This window comes from Setaria italica, chromosome II, assembly GCF_000263155.2.
Source record: "Setaria italica strain Yugu1 chromosome II, Setaria_italica_v2.0, whole genome shotgun sequence".
Taxonomy (NCBI): domain Eukaryota; kingdom Viridiplantae; phylum Streptophyta; class Magnoliopsida; order Poales; family Poaceae; genus Setaria; species Setaria italica.
Window position 1 is genome coordinate 37,804,862 of NC_028451.1, and position 20,447 is coordinate 37,825,308.

At 46.6% G+C, this 20,447-nt stretch overlaps 2 protein-coding genes and 1 long non-coding RNA gene across 3 annotated transcripts; 2 read left to right on the forward strand and 1 right to left on the reverse strand.

The window, feature by feature from the left end:
* Positions 1 to 386: 386 nt before the first annotated feature.
* Positions 387 to 1,067, forward strand: LOC101770107 (dehydration-responsive element-binding protein 2E). Its single transcript, XM_014804714.1, has one exon. It carries the CDS (start codon positions 387 to 389, stop codon positions 1,065 to 1,067), a length of 681 nt encoding a protein of 226 aa, XP_014660200.1.
* Positions 1,068 to 1,643: 576 nt separating this feature from the next.
* On the forward strand, positions 1,644 to 3,652 carry LOC111256330. The gene is made up of 2 exons (XM_022824146.1): positions 1,644 to 2,260; positions 2,364 to 3,652. Exons 1-2 carry the CDS (start codon positions 1,779 to 1,781, stop codon positions 2,440 to 2,442), a joined length of 561 nt encoding a protein of 186 aa, XP_022679881.1. The 5' UTR covers positions 1,644 to 1,778; the 3' UTR covers positions 2,443 to 3,652.
* Positions 3,653 to 4,533: 881 nt separating this feature from the next.
* Positions 4,534 to 7,819, reverse strand: LOC105913848. The gene is made up of 4 exons (XR_001163342.2): positions 7,399 to 7,819; positions 6,291 to 7,269; positions 5,614 to 6,214; positions 4,534 to 4,828 (listed from the first exon to the last, which is right to left on the reverse strand). It is a non-coding gene; the product is annotated as an uncharacterized LOC105913848 (long non-coding RNA).
* Between the last annotated feature and the right edge of the window lie 12,628 nt (positions 7,820 to 20,447).

Consider the following 20,447-nt stretch of genomic DNA (forward strand, 5'->3'; position numbering starts at 1 on the left):
GTGCTACAGTGCTACAACAGTAATTTTGGACACCCAAATTCAGGGTAACTAAACAAGGCCTAACTAAACGAAGCCTTACACGCGGTGAACTAGTTAATCGAGAGCCAGCACGTCCATGTCACGAATGCCACCAAGCCGACCAGGAGCTAGCTGCTCGCCGCAAGGCGTCGTGCGAAAGCCGACCGCGGAAACGACGAAGGGATCGAAGGAGATTTAGCTCGGTTGCAGACTCTTCCATGGACTTCGGCACATGTTGTTCTGCAGGTGTATAGGAGAAGCTATCGGTGAGTGTGAACTCGATCAGGCTACCTAGCTGAATAAGCAGCTCGAGCTAATAGCTCCAATCCAATCCCAAGTCGGTATATATTCAACAAGGACGCGAAGTCATGGCGGCACAACAGGAGAGCGGCAGCAGGGCAGCGACTGCCACCGCGGCGACGGCGTGCCGCGGGCGCCGCTTCGTCGGCGTCCGGCAGCGGCCATCGGGGCGGTGGGTCGCGGAGATCAAGGACTCGGCGCAGCGCGTCCGCCTGTGGCTCGGCACGTTCGACACCGCCGAGGAGGCGGCGCGCGCCTACGACGAGGCGGCCCGCGCGCTGCGCGGCGAGAGCACGCGCACCAACTTCGCGGGCCGCGCCCGGCACTGCGGCGGCGCGGCCAGGGCCAGGCTGAGCAAGAACCTGCAGCACGTGATGGCGCGGGCGGCCGCCGCGGGCAGGGCCACCGCGTGCGCCGGGGTGGGCGAGCAGTTCGCGCTCGCCGCGGTGTTCCGGCGATGCCAGCAACCGGCGGCAGCCGCCCCCGCGCCGCCGCAGACGCCGCAGCAGGCCGAGGCCGTGCATGCCGCCAAGCACGCGGTGCAGCCGAGTTTCGTCGTGCCGAGGCGGAACGAGGCGCCGCCGTCGTCAGCGCTTGGAGCCGGAGATCTCTGGGGCGGCGCCGCCGCCGCCGAGGTGTTGTGCGCGGAGGAGAGGTCGTTCAACGTGTCCTCATCTGTGACCGTGCCGCCCTCGTTCAGCGCGTCGTCGTCGGAGTCCTTGGACGTCGAGGATTTTCTAGCTAGTTGATGGCGCGATTCTTCTTCGTCCATGTTTGCGGTGGGGCGCGCGCTTGCTCGAGCAGTGTAAATATTGCGCAAGCGATGTGCTGCTCCTGCTGTCAGTTCTTCCAAAGGAAGAGGCGCCATAGCTTTACTTCGTTGTTCAGAGCGTGATGCGGTGTCGCTGTCTCAACCATTTCGGGCTCTGTAGAACGAAGCACAATGGTTTCCTTCAAATGGATCAGAAAACGTCAAACTACAAGTATTTCAAATATAAGGCCGGCCTGCTTCACAGTAAGATAAGAGCCGATGTGCTGCAGCAGGCCGCTCCTATTTTCCTGAATTTGGGATGGGCTTATGTGGGCCTACTAGTTTTATTTGCTTGAGGGCTTTACTGGCCCGAAAAGTCCATCCCTTTTTCTAAAAAAAATAAAGAACGAATCCTGGTAGGAAATCGGGCATAGGATCGAGCCACGTCGCCCGTTAACAGTCGGATCCACCTAGCTCGCAGCATCGTCCGTCCGATCAGAATCGTCGCGGGTCTCTCGCCCGTCGAACCGCGACCCGGGCTATTCTGAATACTCTCGAACCCGCTCGTCTCCTTCCCTGCCGCGCTACGCGCCCCTCCTCCCGTTGCCCGCCGAACCAACCCTCCGCCGTCCCTAAACCCCTGTCTCTCTACACGTCGTTGCCCCACCCATCTCCGCCTGATCTGGCAGCCGGAGCTCGTGGAGAGCCCATGCTGCGCCGGGTCGAGAACCCCAACGGTGGGGCGGAGGCGCCGCTGGCGGGGGCGTGCGAGGGGCGAGGCAATGGACAGCCGCATGCGGGGCTCGAGTGGGCGGCGGCAATGCGGAGAGAAGTGCGCTGCAACGCGCCTGAAGTGAGGAGGTGCTCGAGCTCGCAGAGGCGGATGCCCAGCAACCTAGCAGAGCTCTGCTCATCGCAATTTCGCGGAAGCACATCTGTACCAGCGATAGTGGCGGCGGCGGCGGCGTTCTCATCCCTTGAAACAGGTTGCGCCTTCGCTGGCGTGTGCACGAGCAACAGCGCCGTGGTGCCCTCCGCAGTCCACACCGTGCTCACCCTGCAATCACTGCCTGACGATGACGAGCATGTCAGAAGCTCTAGCGGCTATTGCTCCTTCCTGAAATGGTGTCTGTTCTGCCGACAAGGTGCTCGATCAAATGCCATGCCCATGGAAAGTTTCATTACGAATCAGTATGCTTCTCACACCTGGACCTCCTCCCTCTTAGCCTACAAAGATTAAACATACGTCCCTCAACAATGGTGCTAACTTGAATTCTAATGTCTTTCTTTTTAGATACACTACATTCCTGATCACAACTAGAGGAAGTAGTAACAGGGTATCGTTGATCTTTTGGTTTATATATTCCCCGTGAGGCATTTCCACCTAGGTTAACTGTGGTTTCATCTAATACAAATAGTACAAATAACTCAATGTTTTTTTCAGGGAACAACAAGAGAGTGAGAGCCCCACCTGAACACTTGATATGTTATAATGCAATGACCCTGCTGCTTACCATCTGATGCTTTGTACTGCTAGGTGATAATAAGTCTTATAAACACGCAATTTCCACCTTACCAAGATTCTACCATAAAAACTACCTTTTATGGGTAATACCGTAAGTGCCATGAGATTTCATCATCCTTGCATTACTGACAATCTATTCCAAAACAGTAAGTCTTCATTCTACATTTCTACTTCAATATTCTTTTAGTGTATAAATTAATACTTCTAGCATTTAAGCTGATATTCCTTGATTGCTTGGCGGCAAATGTATCTGAAATTAAATCGAATTATTCCTCGATTCACCAAAGCAACAAATATTTTATAAATATATTTCCTTCATTCTCTAAAAGTTGACTGCAAGTAACACTCTTGCTTATTTTTGTGCTTCAAAACTGACATCCCTATTACAATGACTTCTTCTTTGAGGCAAAACAATACATAATTCAGTCCAAAGCTCATGGCAGGAGATAAGCCCTTCTGTTCCTCTCTATTTTTATCCGGGCAGCACCTATTGTTCACCATGACAGAACCTTTCCAAACGGTGAAAGTTCCTGCATCAAATGTAGGCATCTGACAACTTACAGTAGGCAAGATTTGCTCTTGAGCAAGATTGAGCCATCTATATTTGATCTGTGCAATGCCTGTCAAAAATATCCATAGATTGGGTATATGCATATGCAGGAACATAACTCTGAATTTTCCAGTGCCACAGTGAGCTCCAAACATGAAGGCAACAGGAGTCTTTCCACCCATATATGGCACCGTCTGGTCCAACATAAGGTATACATTAACAATGTTTAATCGTAGTCTCAAGAAGACCCTACTTGTTCTATATGCAGTTAGGAGCAAGAAGATGGTTTCTGCGCAATCATTAGCTGCCCAAATGCTTATTCCTTGTGGTCTGCATTCAGAAACATTTGCCAATTGTCTGCAGAATCAAAATGATGCAAATCTGACCCAGATTGGTTATTTCTACTCGACTGAGTTACAAACTGCTCTCAAGTACTTATGATCCTTTGCCACATTAGGCATGTAACAAATGATTTTGTGCATGGCAACAAGGCAGCTCAGCCCCTATGAAGACCTCTGCCAGGTTCATTCATACAGATCTGAACTTGGATTCATTCAAACTTATTTGAACCTGGAATAGAAACAATAGTACTTTTAAGAATGAATACACTACTACTATTGGTTACGAAAACAGAAATCACATGGCAACGTCTCGCTGGCCATATCAAAGATGGCTCGGCAACGCCGGGCCTAGATTTTTCTAGTCCAACAACGGAATTGGCAATTGGCATCTGCCACTTCCACCACTGCCAGAGACAATGGTTCATGTGGTCAAATCCCTGAAAATGAACACACGCACCTAGTATGGTCCAAACCATGCGCGCTATGAAAACATCCGTGCATTGGCCAATTTGCAAAAGTTTTACGAAACTGCAAGAGGGCAGCTCCAAGGACACGGCGTGAAGGTAAGTCACGCCAAGGTACGGCTACACTGATACCACGGTGCGGTCGCTGTCGCGTGTCACCGCCGTGTCGCTGGACCAGCCTACAAGATCACGCCCAACTTGCGAGATCCGTGCGTATCCGGCGAGACGCCCCGCTTTACGCAAAAAACATCCACCACGAAGAAGAACCGTGAAGTCATCGTCCAGCATCACCCTTAATTCAGAGCGTCCGATTCTGCAAATGCCTTGTTTTCCCTCGCAATGACACTTGTTTATAACAAAGATCGTGGACGAGTTGCTTGTGATGCAGACTGCTGCTGCCTTGGTGAGGTCGAGGTGCATTAGCAAACAAAACACTTCAGCAGTTTAGAGGATGGTAATCGTGTAAATGCAAAAGATACATGTCAAGCACAGTTCACAGTTCATCTGACCATAATCAACCAACCATTGTTGTTCACAAATCTTATAACATTAAATTGGTTCATTATTCCTGCAAATTGCGACAACAGAGGTCCAAGTTAATATCAGTTTGCACAAATAAGATTTAGGCTGCCTTAAAGATGCAAAATATCTTTAACTCACATCCTCAACATCCTCAATCCAGTTCTCTGGTTGCCCAAAAGACGCAAAATATCTTTAACTCACATCCTCAACATCCTCAATCCAATTCTCTAGCTGCCTAAAAGACGCAAAATATCTTTAACTCACATCCTCAATCCAATTCTCACAAATGCTATATAATTCCCTCCTTCCTTACGCACAACACCAACTAGGCGATAATTGATGTCATTCTCCTTGATTCTGCATATTACATGAAATAGTTATGACATCAACCACAAATACAAGAATATCATTGTTCTTTTATTTTTGCACGCTCTTTTAAGTGCACATTCAATTCATAAAAGAATTCCTTCCATGACACAATTGTTTATGATGATCAATATTTTTATAATAATTGATGCTTATTCGTGTGGGAAAAATAGCAATTTTGCTTCTTATTTATAATATGGTCATATCCATGCATGAACCAATAATGTGTGAAGTCGAATCAATGATGAAATGTGTTTTGTGATAAAAAAATGTGTATACGTTGAAAATTATTTCTAGTAATTTCTATAAGATTTTGAGTTATATCCCCAAATATTAATTAATTAAATCTTACAATAGTTAGGTTCATTGTGTGCATTGCCCATCTTCTATAATGTTGCATGAAATGAGTGAGCTCATAGGTCATGGACTCTAGTGAAGAATGGCTGCCAATCAAATCTTGACAATGAAAAGGGAATGCAATGTAAGCAACTGCTACCAAAACTTTAAAGGAAGTAATTCATAGCATACTGGTAGCATATTGCATATTTTCCCAGGAGTTATAATTTAGCATCAGCGTTAATGGGTGTTGATGCTTGCCACAATTGAGTTTAGCATGCATTGGAGTTAAAATTTGGTTTCATGGCATTACTCCCATAATTCAGTTTGTTACCTAATTGTTAAGTTACAACGATTGGCATCCTAATGTTTTTCTTTTATTTTAAACCCTTGCAACAAAATATGAAAAAAAAAACTAAGCAAAAAAATTAAGGTAGTACCTTGCATCAAGCTTCTCAAAGTGCAAATTGGAGTGGGAGTTTTTCAATTGAGTCACCAATATGTGTCCACCCTTGCTTATAGTCTAACTTTTATTATCTTGTTGGGCATCACCACATTCCATCATACCTTCCTCTTCTCTCCTGATAATATCCATGGCACCTAAGCAATCCCCAATACATATAAGATCAAGATCATCAAAAAGACTAAGGGGTCTTAATGGAACTACGAAGAAAAGGAAAAGGAAAGGAGAGCATTGTGTTGTACTATCCAAACGCCCTTCCAAATATGTAATCAATGCTTTTAGGAGAATCATTTGATAGTTTCTGTGCTTTATTTTCCTCTCTACATAGAGCATGGAGAATACATAGAAGAAGTTGTTCGCTATCTTGCATGTAGCCACCGCACTTAGAGTAAATATATGAAAATGGATTATGTGTGCTAAGTAGTGTGCTAGCCTTATCCTCTTTCTTTTCTTCTCCATCCTTATGAGAGAAGCTCTCATCCCTCTTCTCATCCGTCACGGGTGCCTCATCTAAAGCACTAGCTCCATAAAAAGCTTCTTCAGAGGAGTAGAAAACGTCCCTTTTACCCTAGCAGAACCTGAGGGTATCATAATCTTGATCAGCATGGGAAGTGAAAGAAGATTTTGCAACACAGCGTTGAAGGAAGTATTTACCCTTTTCCTCATTCCTTTGACAAGAAAAGAGGTTGATGATGAATCATTGATAACTTCCACAGCCTTACCATCCACCAAAGTCTCTTTAGACATTGTAATTGCCATATTCCATTCACATGAAAAGCAGTACCTAGATATTAGATCAAGAAATTCTGCAGCCCACCAGTGTTCCTTCCATGCGGCATACGTTCTAGCATGGCCTTGTGGCTTGCCATCTTCATCTCGTGCGCAGGAATGCTTCCCACAATGTAAACACACCCACATCTTTACCTCAGTCCCATCTTTACCACGTTTCTTCCTAGCATCCCCTTTCTTTGGTGCAGTAGCTCCCATTCGGCAGATGTCACAGAACGTACTCTTAGAATTCAAGATTTCTGAGGATGTTGTTCAACTGGCTGGCATCATCACATTGGTAGTGAGAACATTGCCGCACCTCTTCCACCTTCTGGGCCTCCACTTGTGCATCCTCCCCCCTAAATTATCCTTTGCATCTGTGGACTACTGTTGCTGCTGCTCCACTTGCACGTCCCCCTCCGTCTGTTGTGCCTCCATCTACCGTGCGTTCTTGGCCTGCTGCTTCACATAATCTAAGAGCCACTTGATATCCGGCAACTGCTCCACGATCGGCACATCTGGGGCATCCTATGGGGGCAGGGTCTTGGGCTTGTCCTGTGGCTTTTCCATCTCCACCTATTGTTGCTCGGTCGCTAGCTCTTTGGACAGCTGTTTCGCCTCATGTATCTCCTCCTTTTCTGGCGGTGTGCCCCCTAGAGGAGGCTTCTTCACGTCCTTGGGCTTCACTTGGGAGGCATCTTGTGGGGTGGTGGTGGGTTGATCTGTGGGCTTGGCCTGGCCTTGGCCTGGCAAGCTTGTTACGCTGGCTCTTCCCCATCGGCAACTCAAACTTGCATCCAATTCACCCAAATTTTAGGCATCCAAAAATCTTGATTTTGGTGAGCTAGACGAGCAGCAAAATCAACTGGTGTAGAGAGAAAGAAAACAACGTCAAAATCAGATTGCAGGGGTGGCATGGCATCGCCGAGTGCACGAAGAGTCCAGAGCATCCAAAGAATCATGCAAGACGGAAGTGGGGCTAGGGTTTACTCACAATGTAAGAAGAACTGGTGGGCGACCTCAGCCCCATCTTTACCATGTTCTTCCTGGCATCTCCTTTCTTTGGTACAGTAAATCCCATTCGACAAATGTCACAGAACGCACTCTTAGAATTCAAGATTTCTAAGAGGATGTTGTTCAAGTGGCTGGCATCATCACATTGGTAGTGAGAACATTACAGCACCTCTTCCACATCCTAAGCCTCCACTTGCGCATCCCCCTGAATTATCCTCCTTTCCATCTATAGACTGTTGCTGCTCGATTTGCACGTCCCCCTCCGTCTGTTGTGCCTCCATCTGCCGTGCCTTCTTGGCCTGCTGCTTCACGTAATCCAAGAGCCACTTGATATCCTCAATCCAATTCTCTGGCCAATTCGCAAAAGTTTTACGAAACCTCAAAAACTGCACTAGCACTGACTGTCGTTTCAATGCCTCTGCGTACACGGCTCCAAGGACACGGCCTGAATCTACGGCTACACCGATACCGCGGCGCGGTCGCCGTCGCATGTCACCGCCGTGTCCCTGGACCAGCCTACAAGATCACGCCCGACCTGCAAGATCCGTGTGTATCCGGCAGCGAGATGCCAATCTGCGGTACCACGACAGCTACCCGCTTTACGCAAAAACATCCACCACGAAGAAGAACCGTAGGCGCGCGCGGCCACTGGAAAGAAAAAAGGTAGCCTCGTTTGCAAGGAGCCAAGCACACAAGCACGTAAACACTCAAGTTCAAGTGAGACGTACGCGGGTTGTGCCAAGGACTTTCATTGGAGATCGACCTACCTCCTCGCTCGTCGTTAAGAATGAGCTCTGAGCTGCCTCTGACTCTCTACCGAATTACCGATTAAGAATGACAGGAGATCGGCCTGCAGCCTAGTTGTCTTACAAAACTGTAAGCACGCGCCCAGCCTTCGTCTGATCAGCAAGCGTCGACACCCGATTCGATCGGCGTCACAGTCGTCGCGCCGTGGAGTCATCATCCATCCATCATCACCCAGAATTAAGATTTCAGAGTGTCCCGATTCCGCGACCGGCCCAGCTTTCCCTCGGCAAAGGGCACTTGTTTATAGCAAGATCGTGGACGACGAGTCGCCCTGCGAAACGGGCACTTTGTTTACGAGATCATGGGATCAATCATGGGCTGCAACGCGAGGCGCTCATTGGCAGGATCCATGCTGCCGTGAGATCATCTTCGGAATTCAAATCCGGATGGGGAGGATCGGAGGTCAAGTGAAGATGCTAAATTGCAGGAAATCAGTGACTTCGATTCGCGCAAGATATGTTGTGTAGTGGGTAAAGCACCTACCTATAGGTCAACTAGCCTAGCGTCCCCATCATCAATAATGTAAGCTTCGAATGAGTATGCAACTTATCAAGAACTAGAAAGGGCAAGCTGGTCTACACAACGTTGTCTAAGAGCCTACTGCAGTTGAGTTGAGTAGCATAGTATATTCATAAGAGTCAAGATGTTGAGATGAGTATTACTCGAGCGCTTTCAAAGGACTATATTACGATTTAGGGTAAGTGGATTTAGAGCACTCCAAGGGCCAAATCTCGGTAGTGCCCTAATAATGAAGGTTTAAAATTGTGTAGTGTAGGCGTTTGTTGATGACATTGTTGACGCTGCTTATGCTTTGTGACACTCCACATTTAGTTTGAAAGTACTAAGCGTATGGAAAGGCGGAGGACCATAATCTAGGTCCCAAGTGAAGCTTACCGTTACTAATTGGAGCATCCACGTGAATCCTCGCATGAAGCACCAGCAAAGAGTTGTAAATTCTCCAAAAAGGTAAAATATATGACCATTGATTTTGTGGAATCAATCACAATTGACAACAACAGTCACTTGATTTAAATTATATCTAAAATACACGCATTTACATTTGTTATTTTAAAAAATTAAAACAAAATACTCACAATACCAGCTTATTATAAATTACACACGTTTGTCATTGGGTCAAAATTCCAAAGATCCCTAATACCCATTTGTAAATTATTCACTACCGTTATAACAAAATCCATAACCTTTGAATCATTACATATGCCTTTTCACCTAAACAATGAACTTTTGTTGTTATTTTGTTATTTTCTTGATATTCACAGTAGCCCCGTGGAGCCACGCGAGCAAATGAACTAGTACTACGGATTAGTGCTATGTTCAAATTAGAGCATAGCTCAACTGCTTAGTTTTCTTGCAGTATCCTCGTTCAATTCCTTTACGTTCCAACGAGGGCGAAGCATCCACCTGGACTTACTGACCGGCCGGCTAGTTCCGTTTACATAGAGGCAGAACAGCAAATACGTGCATCTACAGAGGAAAGAGCAGTACTGACGTACTGTTATCAATGTGATTGGTGCCTTTGCATATTTAGCACGGCCCGGTATCATTGATGCAGCCGGGGCGGCAGGTGACACGGCTCCCGGTCAAATCAGCCCCCTGCTCCTCGCCGGCGAGACACGGCTAGCTTGCCTTTAGTGAACAGTTCCTATCCCACTTAACCCGCCATTAACTCCAAATCGGCCCCCTTAATCAACCACCGCCACTACCATATGGTCCCTAGCTAAGACGGCAAAGCCTGCTGGAGGAGCCGGTCGATGGATGGATGATGGAGCCAAGATGAAGTTAAGGCCGCTACCTGATCGGTGATCGCAGAGGGGGGATAGATCTGCGCTCGTGCGGGTGCGATGAAAAAAGTCGGGGGTAGCACCGGCCGCCGCCCGTGCGCCCCCCTTGCAGTCAATCTGCCGGGTGCCGACACGTACCGAGCGAGCTCGCGCACACCTGCCGCATTGATGCCGTCGGCCCGTCGCATCGCACGGACTGATCATCGTTGGGCTTGCTTGCTAGCACTTTTGTACTGCGCCATCCCTCTTGCTCTGCAAACTGCGACCGCGGCAAACGTATACGTGCCCCCTATGTCGAGATTAACTGATTAAGAATGGATTAGTGACCGATGTTTGGGCGTTACCGAAGACAAAAATGCTGCAGCGGAGACGACGTATCCGATCCTGGACCGTGTATAGTAGCTAGCTACAGCAAGTTGCAGAAGGCGGGCTAGCCGGTCGGTCCAACGCGAACTGGACTCATGCGCGTACTATTCCAGGGTGTCGAAAGACTGCAAACCACTCCAGCAACAGCAAGAATACGGGCGCATGCATCCGGGCAGGGGGGCCGCGCGCGCATGTGTTTGATGCCGCGTCGCTCTCGCAGTCTCGCGTCGGAGGGAGTAGGCTGGGGAAGCCCTGCCCTGGGGGCTGGGGCGAGTGAGCCCCCTCCTACACTGACAGCACGAAATCTTTTGGGTTCCATGTGCGGATCCCTCCCTCCCCTGGCCTGTGGCTCGCCGAATCTCGACAGGCCGGGGGGTTGGGGGGGCGAGCTCGATCGACCCGCGCGTGCATTTATCAGCCCATCGACCGACCGCGCATCGGTCGGTCGGTGCGCCCGCGGCTGTCGTCGCACCATTGGCCCAGAACACACCGCGACCGCACGCACGCACCATCAGCTCGTGCATGGACGCACGACGACGATGCATGGTCCCTTTGAGCTGGTCGCCTCGCCCCCACCAGGCCACCACACACCAAGGTCCAACGCCGGACCAGACCCCAGCCAGGCAGGCGCACGCTCTCCTCGACCCTCGGCCGCACGCACGCGTGCGGTTGCGCTGCGGGCACGGGCGCACGGCCCCAAACACGCACGGGCTCCCCGCAGGCGGCCGCGCCTGCGAATGCTTTCGGCGCCGGCCGCACCCACACAGCTGGTCCTTGCATGCTGCTGCGGGATACGGGCGATCACCCGGGGTTCGGCGCATCCGGCTTCCTCACGCGCCTCCCGCGCGCGGGGACGGGCACGCCAACGCCATGGCGGGGATCACGTATACGACAGGGACGGGGTAGCGAACCGGGCGGCCGTGACCGGACGCGGGAGCTGGGTTGGCCGGGTTCCAGCTTAGCGGCCGGCGCGCTAACGAAATAATCAGGTGCGCTGTACGTGGGCAGGCGGGTGGGCGGGCAGGCTAGTTAATCATGGCGCTAATATAATCCATGGCGGATCCAGCACAGAGCAGTAGCAGCGGCTACAACTAACTAACCGACTAACTAACCGGCCAACCTAGGAGCAGTTTGCGGCGGGAGTGGAAAGCATCTGCGTCGACGACATGCATATATATGCTTGCCCAGATAATCATTCCGCGAGGTAGCTAGGCTGGCTGGAGTGCTTGGCGCACACTCACCGACCAGTGCATGGCTGATCAACGAGCGCCATTAACGCGAAATGGTCATTAAAGTTAAAAACATTTCAGGCTTCGTGTTACAGCATGGAAACTTAACATTTGAAATACCAAGAAATAAATGTCATATGCAACACTGATGTTTTTTTCAATAATACACAAAAGCTACGTATCTTTGTATTAATTAAGAAGAAAAAATTCTCAAAAAGGTTTACAAGATGTGCAGGTTGAAGGTGCTCGTGGAGTAGCATTAAGCTAGTCTCGGTGGAAGTTTCATAGAGAGTTTCATCAGTATTAATTTCTATGCCACATCAGCAATTTTGCTAACATGGCAAGGTCTTTATGAGGAGAAAGAGGATATAGTTTTATGAAATGAGAGAGGATGAAACTCAGTAGGCACAGTTACCAAATTTGCAGTTTTGATAACAGTGCAATGAAATTGTGCATTAAGATAAATAAGGTTGTAATTCTTACAAAAGAAACAACTGGGGCAGGCTAATCCTGCAACATTGATGTGAAAAGTTCACAACATTGAATACGTCGCCTGAAAAAACCGAAAGTTTCAAGTTCCTACAACATAGCAATGTGCATAAGTCAATGCTTCCATCATCACAACAATTCACTGTCAGCTAGCTATAAAGCCATCTCCAATGGTGCTGACGATTTTGCTAGGTGACCTAGAGGTTAAAGAATAAGGTTATGTTTGGATCCACCAGGCACCAGCTAAACATTAGATGGTTAAATTTAGCAGTTAAGGATCCAAACAGTACCCTGGCTAAATTTTAGCTGGCTAAAGATTTCTTTAGCTGCTTCAACCCAGCTAAAGCACAAAAGACCAAAATGCCCCTCCTCGGTAAAAATGCCCCCCCCCCCCGATCCCCTCCCACGCCCCTGCGCGGCTCGGTCCTCGCGTGGTCCATCACCACCGTCGCCAATCCCCGCGCACCGGTCTGTCACCCCCGCCACCGCTTGTCAAAAACCGACGACCCCCCCTCCCCCCCGCCACCCAACTAGCTTCGGACGACGTGCATGGGGGCGCTCCTTCTTGGTCCGCCCAAGGTGCTCCAACAGCACCGGCGAGGCAGCGGGCCGCGACGCGGAGCTAGGGCTGGAGGAGCTCCCGTGCCATGACCGCATACGCCGTCGCCAAGGATGCCGTCTCGCCAAGGATGCCCCCGTCGCGCCACCTCCCGCGTCCCACCGCGCCGCCACCCGATAGGGTAGGGTCCACCACACTGAGGCTGCGGCTCCCTCGTCGGGGGAGGAAGGGCCGCCGCGGGCACCCTCGATGGGGAGCAACGCCGGAGCGATGTGGGCGCAGGCGTGGCGGGAAGATGCCAACGGAGTCGCATCGAACGGACGCAGGCAAGGTGGAAAGGCGCCCGACGGGGAGGATGGCGCGGGGGCTGACGAGGAGGGGAGGATGGTGGCACTTAGGTGTCTGTCGGCCCGCTATGTGGATGGGAGAAGAAGATAGATGGAAGAAGAGGAAGATAGATGAGAAGGTGGGAGGGGTAAGATAGACAAATAACTCCTCAATCACTATTTAGGTGGTGGATTTAAAGTTCCAAACACACGTAGCTAACTCACCTTTAGCTGGCTAAAAAAGAGACACTAAATTTTAGCCAGCTAAACTTTAGATGGGTGGATCCAAATAGGATCTAAATAAAAGTAGCAAAAGACTACGATACTAATTATATGATTATATCAAAACATCGAATTGTGTGTTGTAGAGATGGCTGGTCAAAAAAGTGCCATCGGGACGTGTTCGAAACCACCGCCTCCTCCGGAGGAGGGCGTTGTGCCTTTTGCCCTCCTCTGTCCTCTGAGCTCCACGTTAAGCAAAATATGATGTCAACTGATGACATCACTACCCTGTCGGAGACAACATAAGGGTAGCCACATCAGATTTTTCACCTCCGTGGATCAGAGAGTAAACGAGCAGTGATAAAGACTAGCTATAATAAGAAGACAATCTATAATGCTTCTCAAGATGCTTGGAGACTTTAATTCATCCTATTGCGTACGGACCTTATTAAATTTGAAGTGCATATGCAATAGCTAGTCAATTGGAAAAGTTATATACTATACATTATGTTATCTACTTATAGCTAGTAGCTTACTCTAGTGCTGGTAGCTTATACCTAGAGATTACTTCAATACTGAGCATATCAATACATCAAACTGTGTTGTAGAGATGGCATGTCAAACACATACCATCGATGTTCGAAACCATCGCCTCCTCTGGAGAAGGGCATTGTGCCTTTTGCCCTCCTCTGTGCTCTCACCTCCACATCGAGCAAAATGATGTTAGCTGACGACATCACTACCCCTTCGGAGACAGCATAAAGGTAGCCGATTTTTCACCACCATGGAACAAAGAGAAAAACGAGCAGTGATAAAGGTTATCTACTCAGGATAATCTATCTATAACTTAACCCGTGCTCCCGCACGGACTAATATTTTTAAAAGCTATTATATTTAAAAATTATTTAGAAATCAAACTTCTAACTAATAATTAAAATTGTTAACATACTACTCTTTTATTTTTTGATACTTCAACGTAATACTCATATAAACGTGAACTTATCTTTATCCAGTCATTATTGATTTTTAATTAGTAATTACTCCATAAAATTTTTCACCCACATTCACACTTTTCTCATTTTGTATGGCACCTCCATACATTGCATTTAGCATAAAAATCACATTACTTCCTCGCATAAATGGTCTACATGGTGACACCCATCATACATATATACCTTAACTTAGTATTTCTATATTAACAATGATATAAATAGGTAATTTAGAATCATATATTAGTTTACCTTTGGACATTTCTATATGATGCACATGATGATAGTTAGATTAAGATTTAGGTGTTTACTTTAGGTTATTTTCAGTAATGATACACATGGGTAACTTATATACAAATTTAGAATGGTATTTTAAGTTATTCTTTACAATGATATGCATGAGTAATTTGGATAAAAATTATGGTGTTACTTTAGATTATTTTTTTATAATGACAGAGCTTGATAATTTAGATATAGGTTTAGGGTTTATATGTTTCTGATTGTGATAGATTTTAGTTAAAAGTTACTGTATAACGTTTCCATCCACATTTATAATTGTTAACATTTCACGTTGTATCGCAAGTATGCGCTTGAATTTGTTTAACGGACCCTAAATTTGAGCTATAATGTTAATATAGAAATCTATATTCTCATCACTTCCTTTATATCTTTATAAATGATAACACACCCCATGCGTATATACCTTAATTATTATATGACATACCAATAGTGTAAGAAATGGACGATTTCGAATCATATTTTAGTGTATATCTTAATTAAGGTGGTTTGAATTCAAATTTAGAGTCACCTCATGTTATTTTTAATAATAGCATATGTGGATAATAATGTGGATAATATAGATGCAAATTTAAGAGATTATTTTAAATTATTTTTAAGTATTAGTGGTTGGCAATTTAGTTGCAAATTTGGAGGATTATTTTAAATTATATTTATAATGGCAGAAGTGGGTAATTTTGTTAAAGATTAGGGGTTACTTTAGTTTATTTTATATAATGGCAGAGGTGGGTAATTTAGATATAGATTTAGGGGGTTACTTTAGACTATCTTCATAATGGCATAGGTGAGTATTTTTTTAGAAAATATAATAGATCCAATGAGTACGATGATTTGAGTCTACTGATTGATGGCAAGATGTTTACTTTTTGTGAGAATTTTTAGGATTTCTCTCTTTTTTTAGAGTGTCCACCTAGGATCCTAGGTGGCTTTACTTGGAGGCTTACATTGTAATAGTAAGATGCTTCTCAGGATGCTCGGAGACTTTAATTCATCCTATTGCAAATCGACCTTATTAAATTTGAAGTGCATATGCGATAGCTTGTCAATTGGAAAAGTTATATATACATTATGTTATCTACCTATAGCTAGTAGCTTACTCTATTGTTGGAAACGCTCTAAGATCTGATTCCCGATAGAATTAATTAACAGGTCGGTTAAGGTGGTGGAGAAGAGTATATACTCCGATCCATGTATTTGAAGGCTCATATTCTTTCTGACTGCCAGTTGGATGCCGACATGGCAAGCATTAGAATAACCTGCGCTGCACTCTGGATCGCTCATGTCATGCGTGAGCTTCAGCGTCGACTAAAAGATGAGCAAATAATCAAATCCGCTCCAGTCTTATTCCGTTGGTCTTTACAGCCAAAATGGTGACGGCGCCTGGACTCTCTCCGTCGACAAAGGACTGCATCGTACGATCCAGGGTTTTTTAGAGCAAGGGAATTTCTGCGTTGGACTGAAACGGCGACCCTTGGGATTGTCAAAACTTGAAAGGCCAGTCAGCTGTGGCATCGTGCACTGGTAGCCTCATGTGGTGCTAGTGACTAGCTAGCTGCAAAGGCTAGCTAGGGGGCGCTGGCTAATCAGATACTCCTATGTTTTTTCTTTAATCATGGGCTGGGAAGGCTGCTGCTCCATCAGGTAGATTCTCGCACCGTACGTGCTTAAAGGGCTTAAAAACAGTTGCCTCACGTATGGAGTACACACAGGTGGAAAATTGTTAAGAGGAGAAAGCTGATTAGGACGTACGTGTTTGCAGATGCCTCATGTTGCAACCGACCAGCTATAGCCCTTTTTTTGCACTGGGCAATGCAGCAGGTGAAGTTCAGATCGAAATACAGTAGCCTTAGCTCAAGTGCCCTGTCGACGAGAGATCGAATACCGTACCAGATCCACTGGTGGTACGTCAGCTATCGCTTAACAATCTTTGTGTTCACGGTTGCTTCGTGATTCAGAAACAGTGGTGCTGCCGCGCACTATCCATCAGTCGTCTCATGACTTGACGGGGGCACCACTGTTGATGATAACCAGCTTTGCATGCCAAAAATCCATCAACACACGCATTATCATTCGTTGTTGTTCGCCCGACCCACACCCACCCAACCCAAGCAGCCGTTGCCCCCATTGCAAGAACAAGTACGTGCGCCGCTGCACCTGCTGCGAAGTGTACTTGTCACATGCGGGGTCGTACCGTGTGCCAGGCCACATGGGCTGCTCTCGCGACGGTCGTGTGCCTTTCGGTGTTCGCCGAAGCGTGACATGCCTCGGGGGCAGGAATAGGATGCCTCACCTCTCCCAACTCCGATGGGGTTCCACGAAAACAATGGGCCGGGAGGGAACAGCTCGGTTGGCGCATCACGTCACGCTCGCTCGCTCGCTACCGGCAAATTAGGCCAGTTCCAACCCTCCGCCTCAGCCTGGTTTTAATAGGATCAAGGGGCTGTTTGGATCTTTAGTCGTGATTAAAATTCATGTCATATCGAATATTCGGAGGCTAATTAGGAGGACTAAATATGAGCTAATTATAAAACTAATACATAGATGGAGACTAATTCACGAGATGAATCTATTAAGCCTAATTAATCCACCATAGCACATGTTTACTGTAGCATCACATTGTCAAATTATGGACTAATTAGGCTTAATAGATTCATCTTGCAAATTAGTCTCCATATGTGCAATTAGTTTTGTAATTAGCCTATATTTAATACTCCTAATTAGTATCTAAACATTCGATGTGACAGGAATTTTAGGAGGTGCTAAAGAAACAAACACCCCCTAAGTATATTGCCACGTAGGCAAAATGTTGAGGTAGCAAGAGGGTTAACGAGAAGAGATATAAAAATGTGGAGAAACCAAATCCCATGCAAGATATGATGTTGACATGATCTCCGATGAAGAATGAGAGAGGGGAGAGAGGAAAGAAAATTTATCACGTTAAGAAATTATGGTTGGAGGTGTAGTTTGTAGAGATAATATCTTGATGATAGGACACCGTTGGTTGGACGGAGGCCGCGCGCGGCGGCCGGCCGGCGGCGTAGGGGAGAATTAACGGCCGGCGTCGTGGCGGCCCGCCGATCGAGCTGTCGCCGGAGCGGGGGAAAGCGTCGCGCGGCGGCTGACCTGGCGCGCACGTGGGGGCAACACGTGCAGGATCGGCAATGATGGGAAGGGAAAGTTATCCGGGCCGGGAGCGCACGTGGAACGTGGGCCGAGCCTGGCAGTGGAAGGGGCACCTGCGTACACAGTCACTCTCACCCCAGACTTCAGTGCTGGCGAGAGAGTGCACGGGGACATGTTACTTTTCACCTCGGGAATGGCGCCCCCAGCGCTGCACTGTACTTGGCGGCGCAGGCGATGATGCGGGGCTGAGCTGACACACGCGCGAGGCTGGCCAGAGCGGCCATCGGCGGGTGCGGGGCATGTGGGCCGGCGTCCGGCGAGATGAGATTGAGAGATCGATCGATCGACCTCGACACCGACAAAGTTAGGAGACGGACGGGTACAATGAGTGGCGAGCTGGGCGTCAGCCTTTTGGCCCACACGGCAGTCTCGTACACGACCCTCTTCTTCGTACGCAGCAGAACAGAGTGCTCCTGGCTGGCCGAAGCAGATGCCCGGTACGAACCCCTTGATCTTGAATGTACGATGCGCGCCTTGTGTGAATTCGCCCGCAATTGTACCGCCCATGTAAATTTGCAACGTTTTTTTCTCTCTAAAAAAAGATAGAAAAATTTGAGCCATGCCACACCAAACCAAACCTTTTTTGTTTTACATTTAATTCCCAGCGGTGAATTTTCAGTAAGAGTGTGGTTGGTTCCAGCAAGGAACTCAAAATAAACAGCTCAAATTCTCATTAAATAAACGGATAAACACCTTCCCTTTTCAAGCGCTGACTTATGACTCGCTTCCCAAAGGTGGAGCAAGAAAACATGCAGGCCGAGGCGGATGACGAACAGATTGCTGACAACAAGTATACCACTGAACGTGCAAAGCTTACATCACTGCCACCGTGTCACGTTGAAGGAGTTATCCCACTAATTCAGTGCCTTGTTGATCGTATTAAGCACCAACAACTAATGGCACAAACTTCTTTTCTTTCAGAACTGAAATGTTGTTGCTTCTACAATATGTCAGAGAACTCTGTGCTTTGAAATGGAAATTGTATACAACTAATGTAGCTAGCTTCCAAACTTAGAGAGGAAATTTGTCCAAGCAATCAAATTTCAATTTTATTATGTGTTAAAAAGGAAGGACATGGTTCAAGAGAAAAGTGAGCTAGCCTGCTTGAAAATGATATAATGCAAGATTAAAGATAAGTAAGAATATGTGCCTACAAACTCTGGACAAATTTCGCCAATGTAAATCTTATGAGCACAACTTTAGAATAGAGTCACAACTATTGTTTCAAACTTCAGTCCTGACCTTGGGTAGCACCATAAAACTTGGGTAGTAGTATGCATCTTGTTTCTCACAAATAGCTACTTGCATACAGCTCTTTCCTTAGATATTGTAATGGTCATCTAATTGATGCCGACAGGACTATATTATTGTCTGATTTTTGCTAAAATTTTCATTTTCCTCGCTGTTTACTTGAGGGGTGCGTGTTAAATCTATAGACTTAAAACGAATCTAACATATGTTGTGTGTCGTCCAAATACTCGACGGTCGCACTAGGCCCACCAAATGTCAAGATCAACCCAGGCAATCACATGAATAAAATCTTAACCTTACCATTGCAACTCTAGACACGTAAGTTTCGCATAAAAAAGAGCCATTTAAAGTGGTACAGTGAATAAACCGTATTGCAAAGGCTACTCATGCAGTTGCTAAACACATATTAGGTTATTTTATAAAGAGCAAATTAAAAAAAAACAATGACAGCATGGAACTAATATTTTAGAGAGACAAAGTTATACGGATGGATAAACAAAGCGAATCATGTTCATTAGTAAAAGGTTCCTAAGGGTTTGCCATGTTCGGTAAGTGGTAACCAACGAGTCTATATATTCTCAGAGAATTTTGACCACCCGGCTAAAAATATAATAAATTTCAGACGAAATTTACACAATTCTTAGAAACATGTCAAAATTTTAAACGCAACTAGAGCTGATTTCAGTCTAGTAAACTTTAGCACGACTGATACTGTACCGAAATTACCTGGGATCGAATGATTCATTTCAATTCCAAGGATATCCTCTGAAGTGTTACTAATCAGTGGAGATGTACTATTATATTTTATTTCTACTACTGGTTCCCAGAATTCCTGAAAACCACACACTGAAAACTAGCACTGCCAGTTACTGTATCCCCTCATTGTAATCCGTGGGCGCGTGGACAGAATTCACATTTGGAATTTTGTTTTCCGGAAGGAGAATGGGGTACCATGTTCTAGGAAGCACTGTAAACAGAGTGCGCATAAATAAAAGGAACCTTTCTCAAAAAACAAATAAAAGGAATAGCATCGTCCAAAGCCAAACAGAGAAGCTCTCCGAAAAGAGTGTACTAATAAAGAAGCAACGTAACTTTGTTTCATCTGTTTGGGACACATTCAGCATCAGGGAAACAAATAAGCTGAGACAAGCAGTACACCCACTTACGGCCAAAAGATTCTTGTTTGCACATGGCAAAGATAATGACAGTTAAGTCATGCAGCATTAATAATGAAATCCTAGGATTAAAGAATTGCGATTTCCACTATTAGGGATTACTAGAACATTCAGGCCCCATAGTCCATTGATCACTTTGAGGCCAAGGAAATACAGTAAAATTCTGTTTGGCATTGTTCTGGAATCTCATTGGGAAACACTGGCTAGCTGGGGGTGTTTGGCCAGGAGGGGCTAAATTTTAGCCCCTGTCACATCGGATGTTTGGACACTAATTAGGAGTATTAAACATAGTCTAATTACAAAACTAATTGCACAACCCCTAGGCTAAATCGCG

Coding starts and splice junctions, on each gene's coding strand:
- LOC101770107 (XM_014804714.1), top strand. CDS start 387: ATGGCGGCACAACAGGAGAGCGGCAGCAGGGCAGCGACTGCCACCGCG.
- LOC111256330 (XM_022824146.1), top strand. CDS start 1,779: ATGCTGCGCCGGGTCGAGAACCCCAACGGTGGGGCGGAGGCGCCGCTG. Junction 2,261..2,363: donor GAAAGTTTCATTACGAATCA/GTATGCTTCTCA, acceptor CTTTCTTTTTAG/ATACACTACATTCCTGATCA.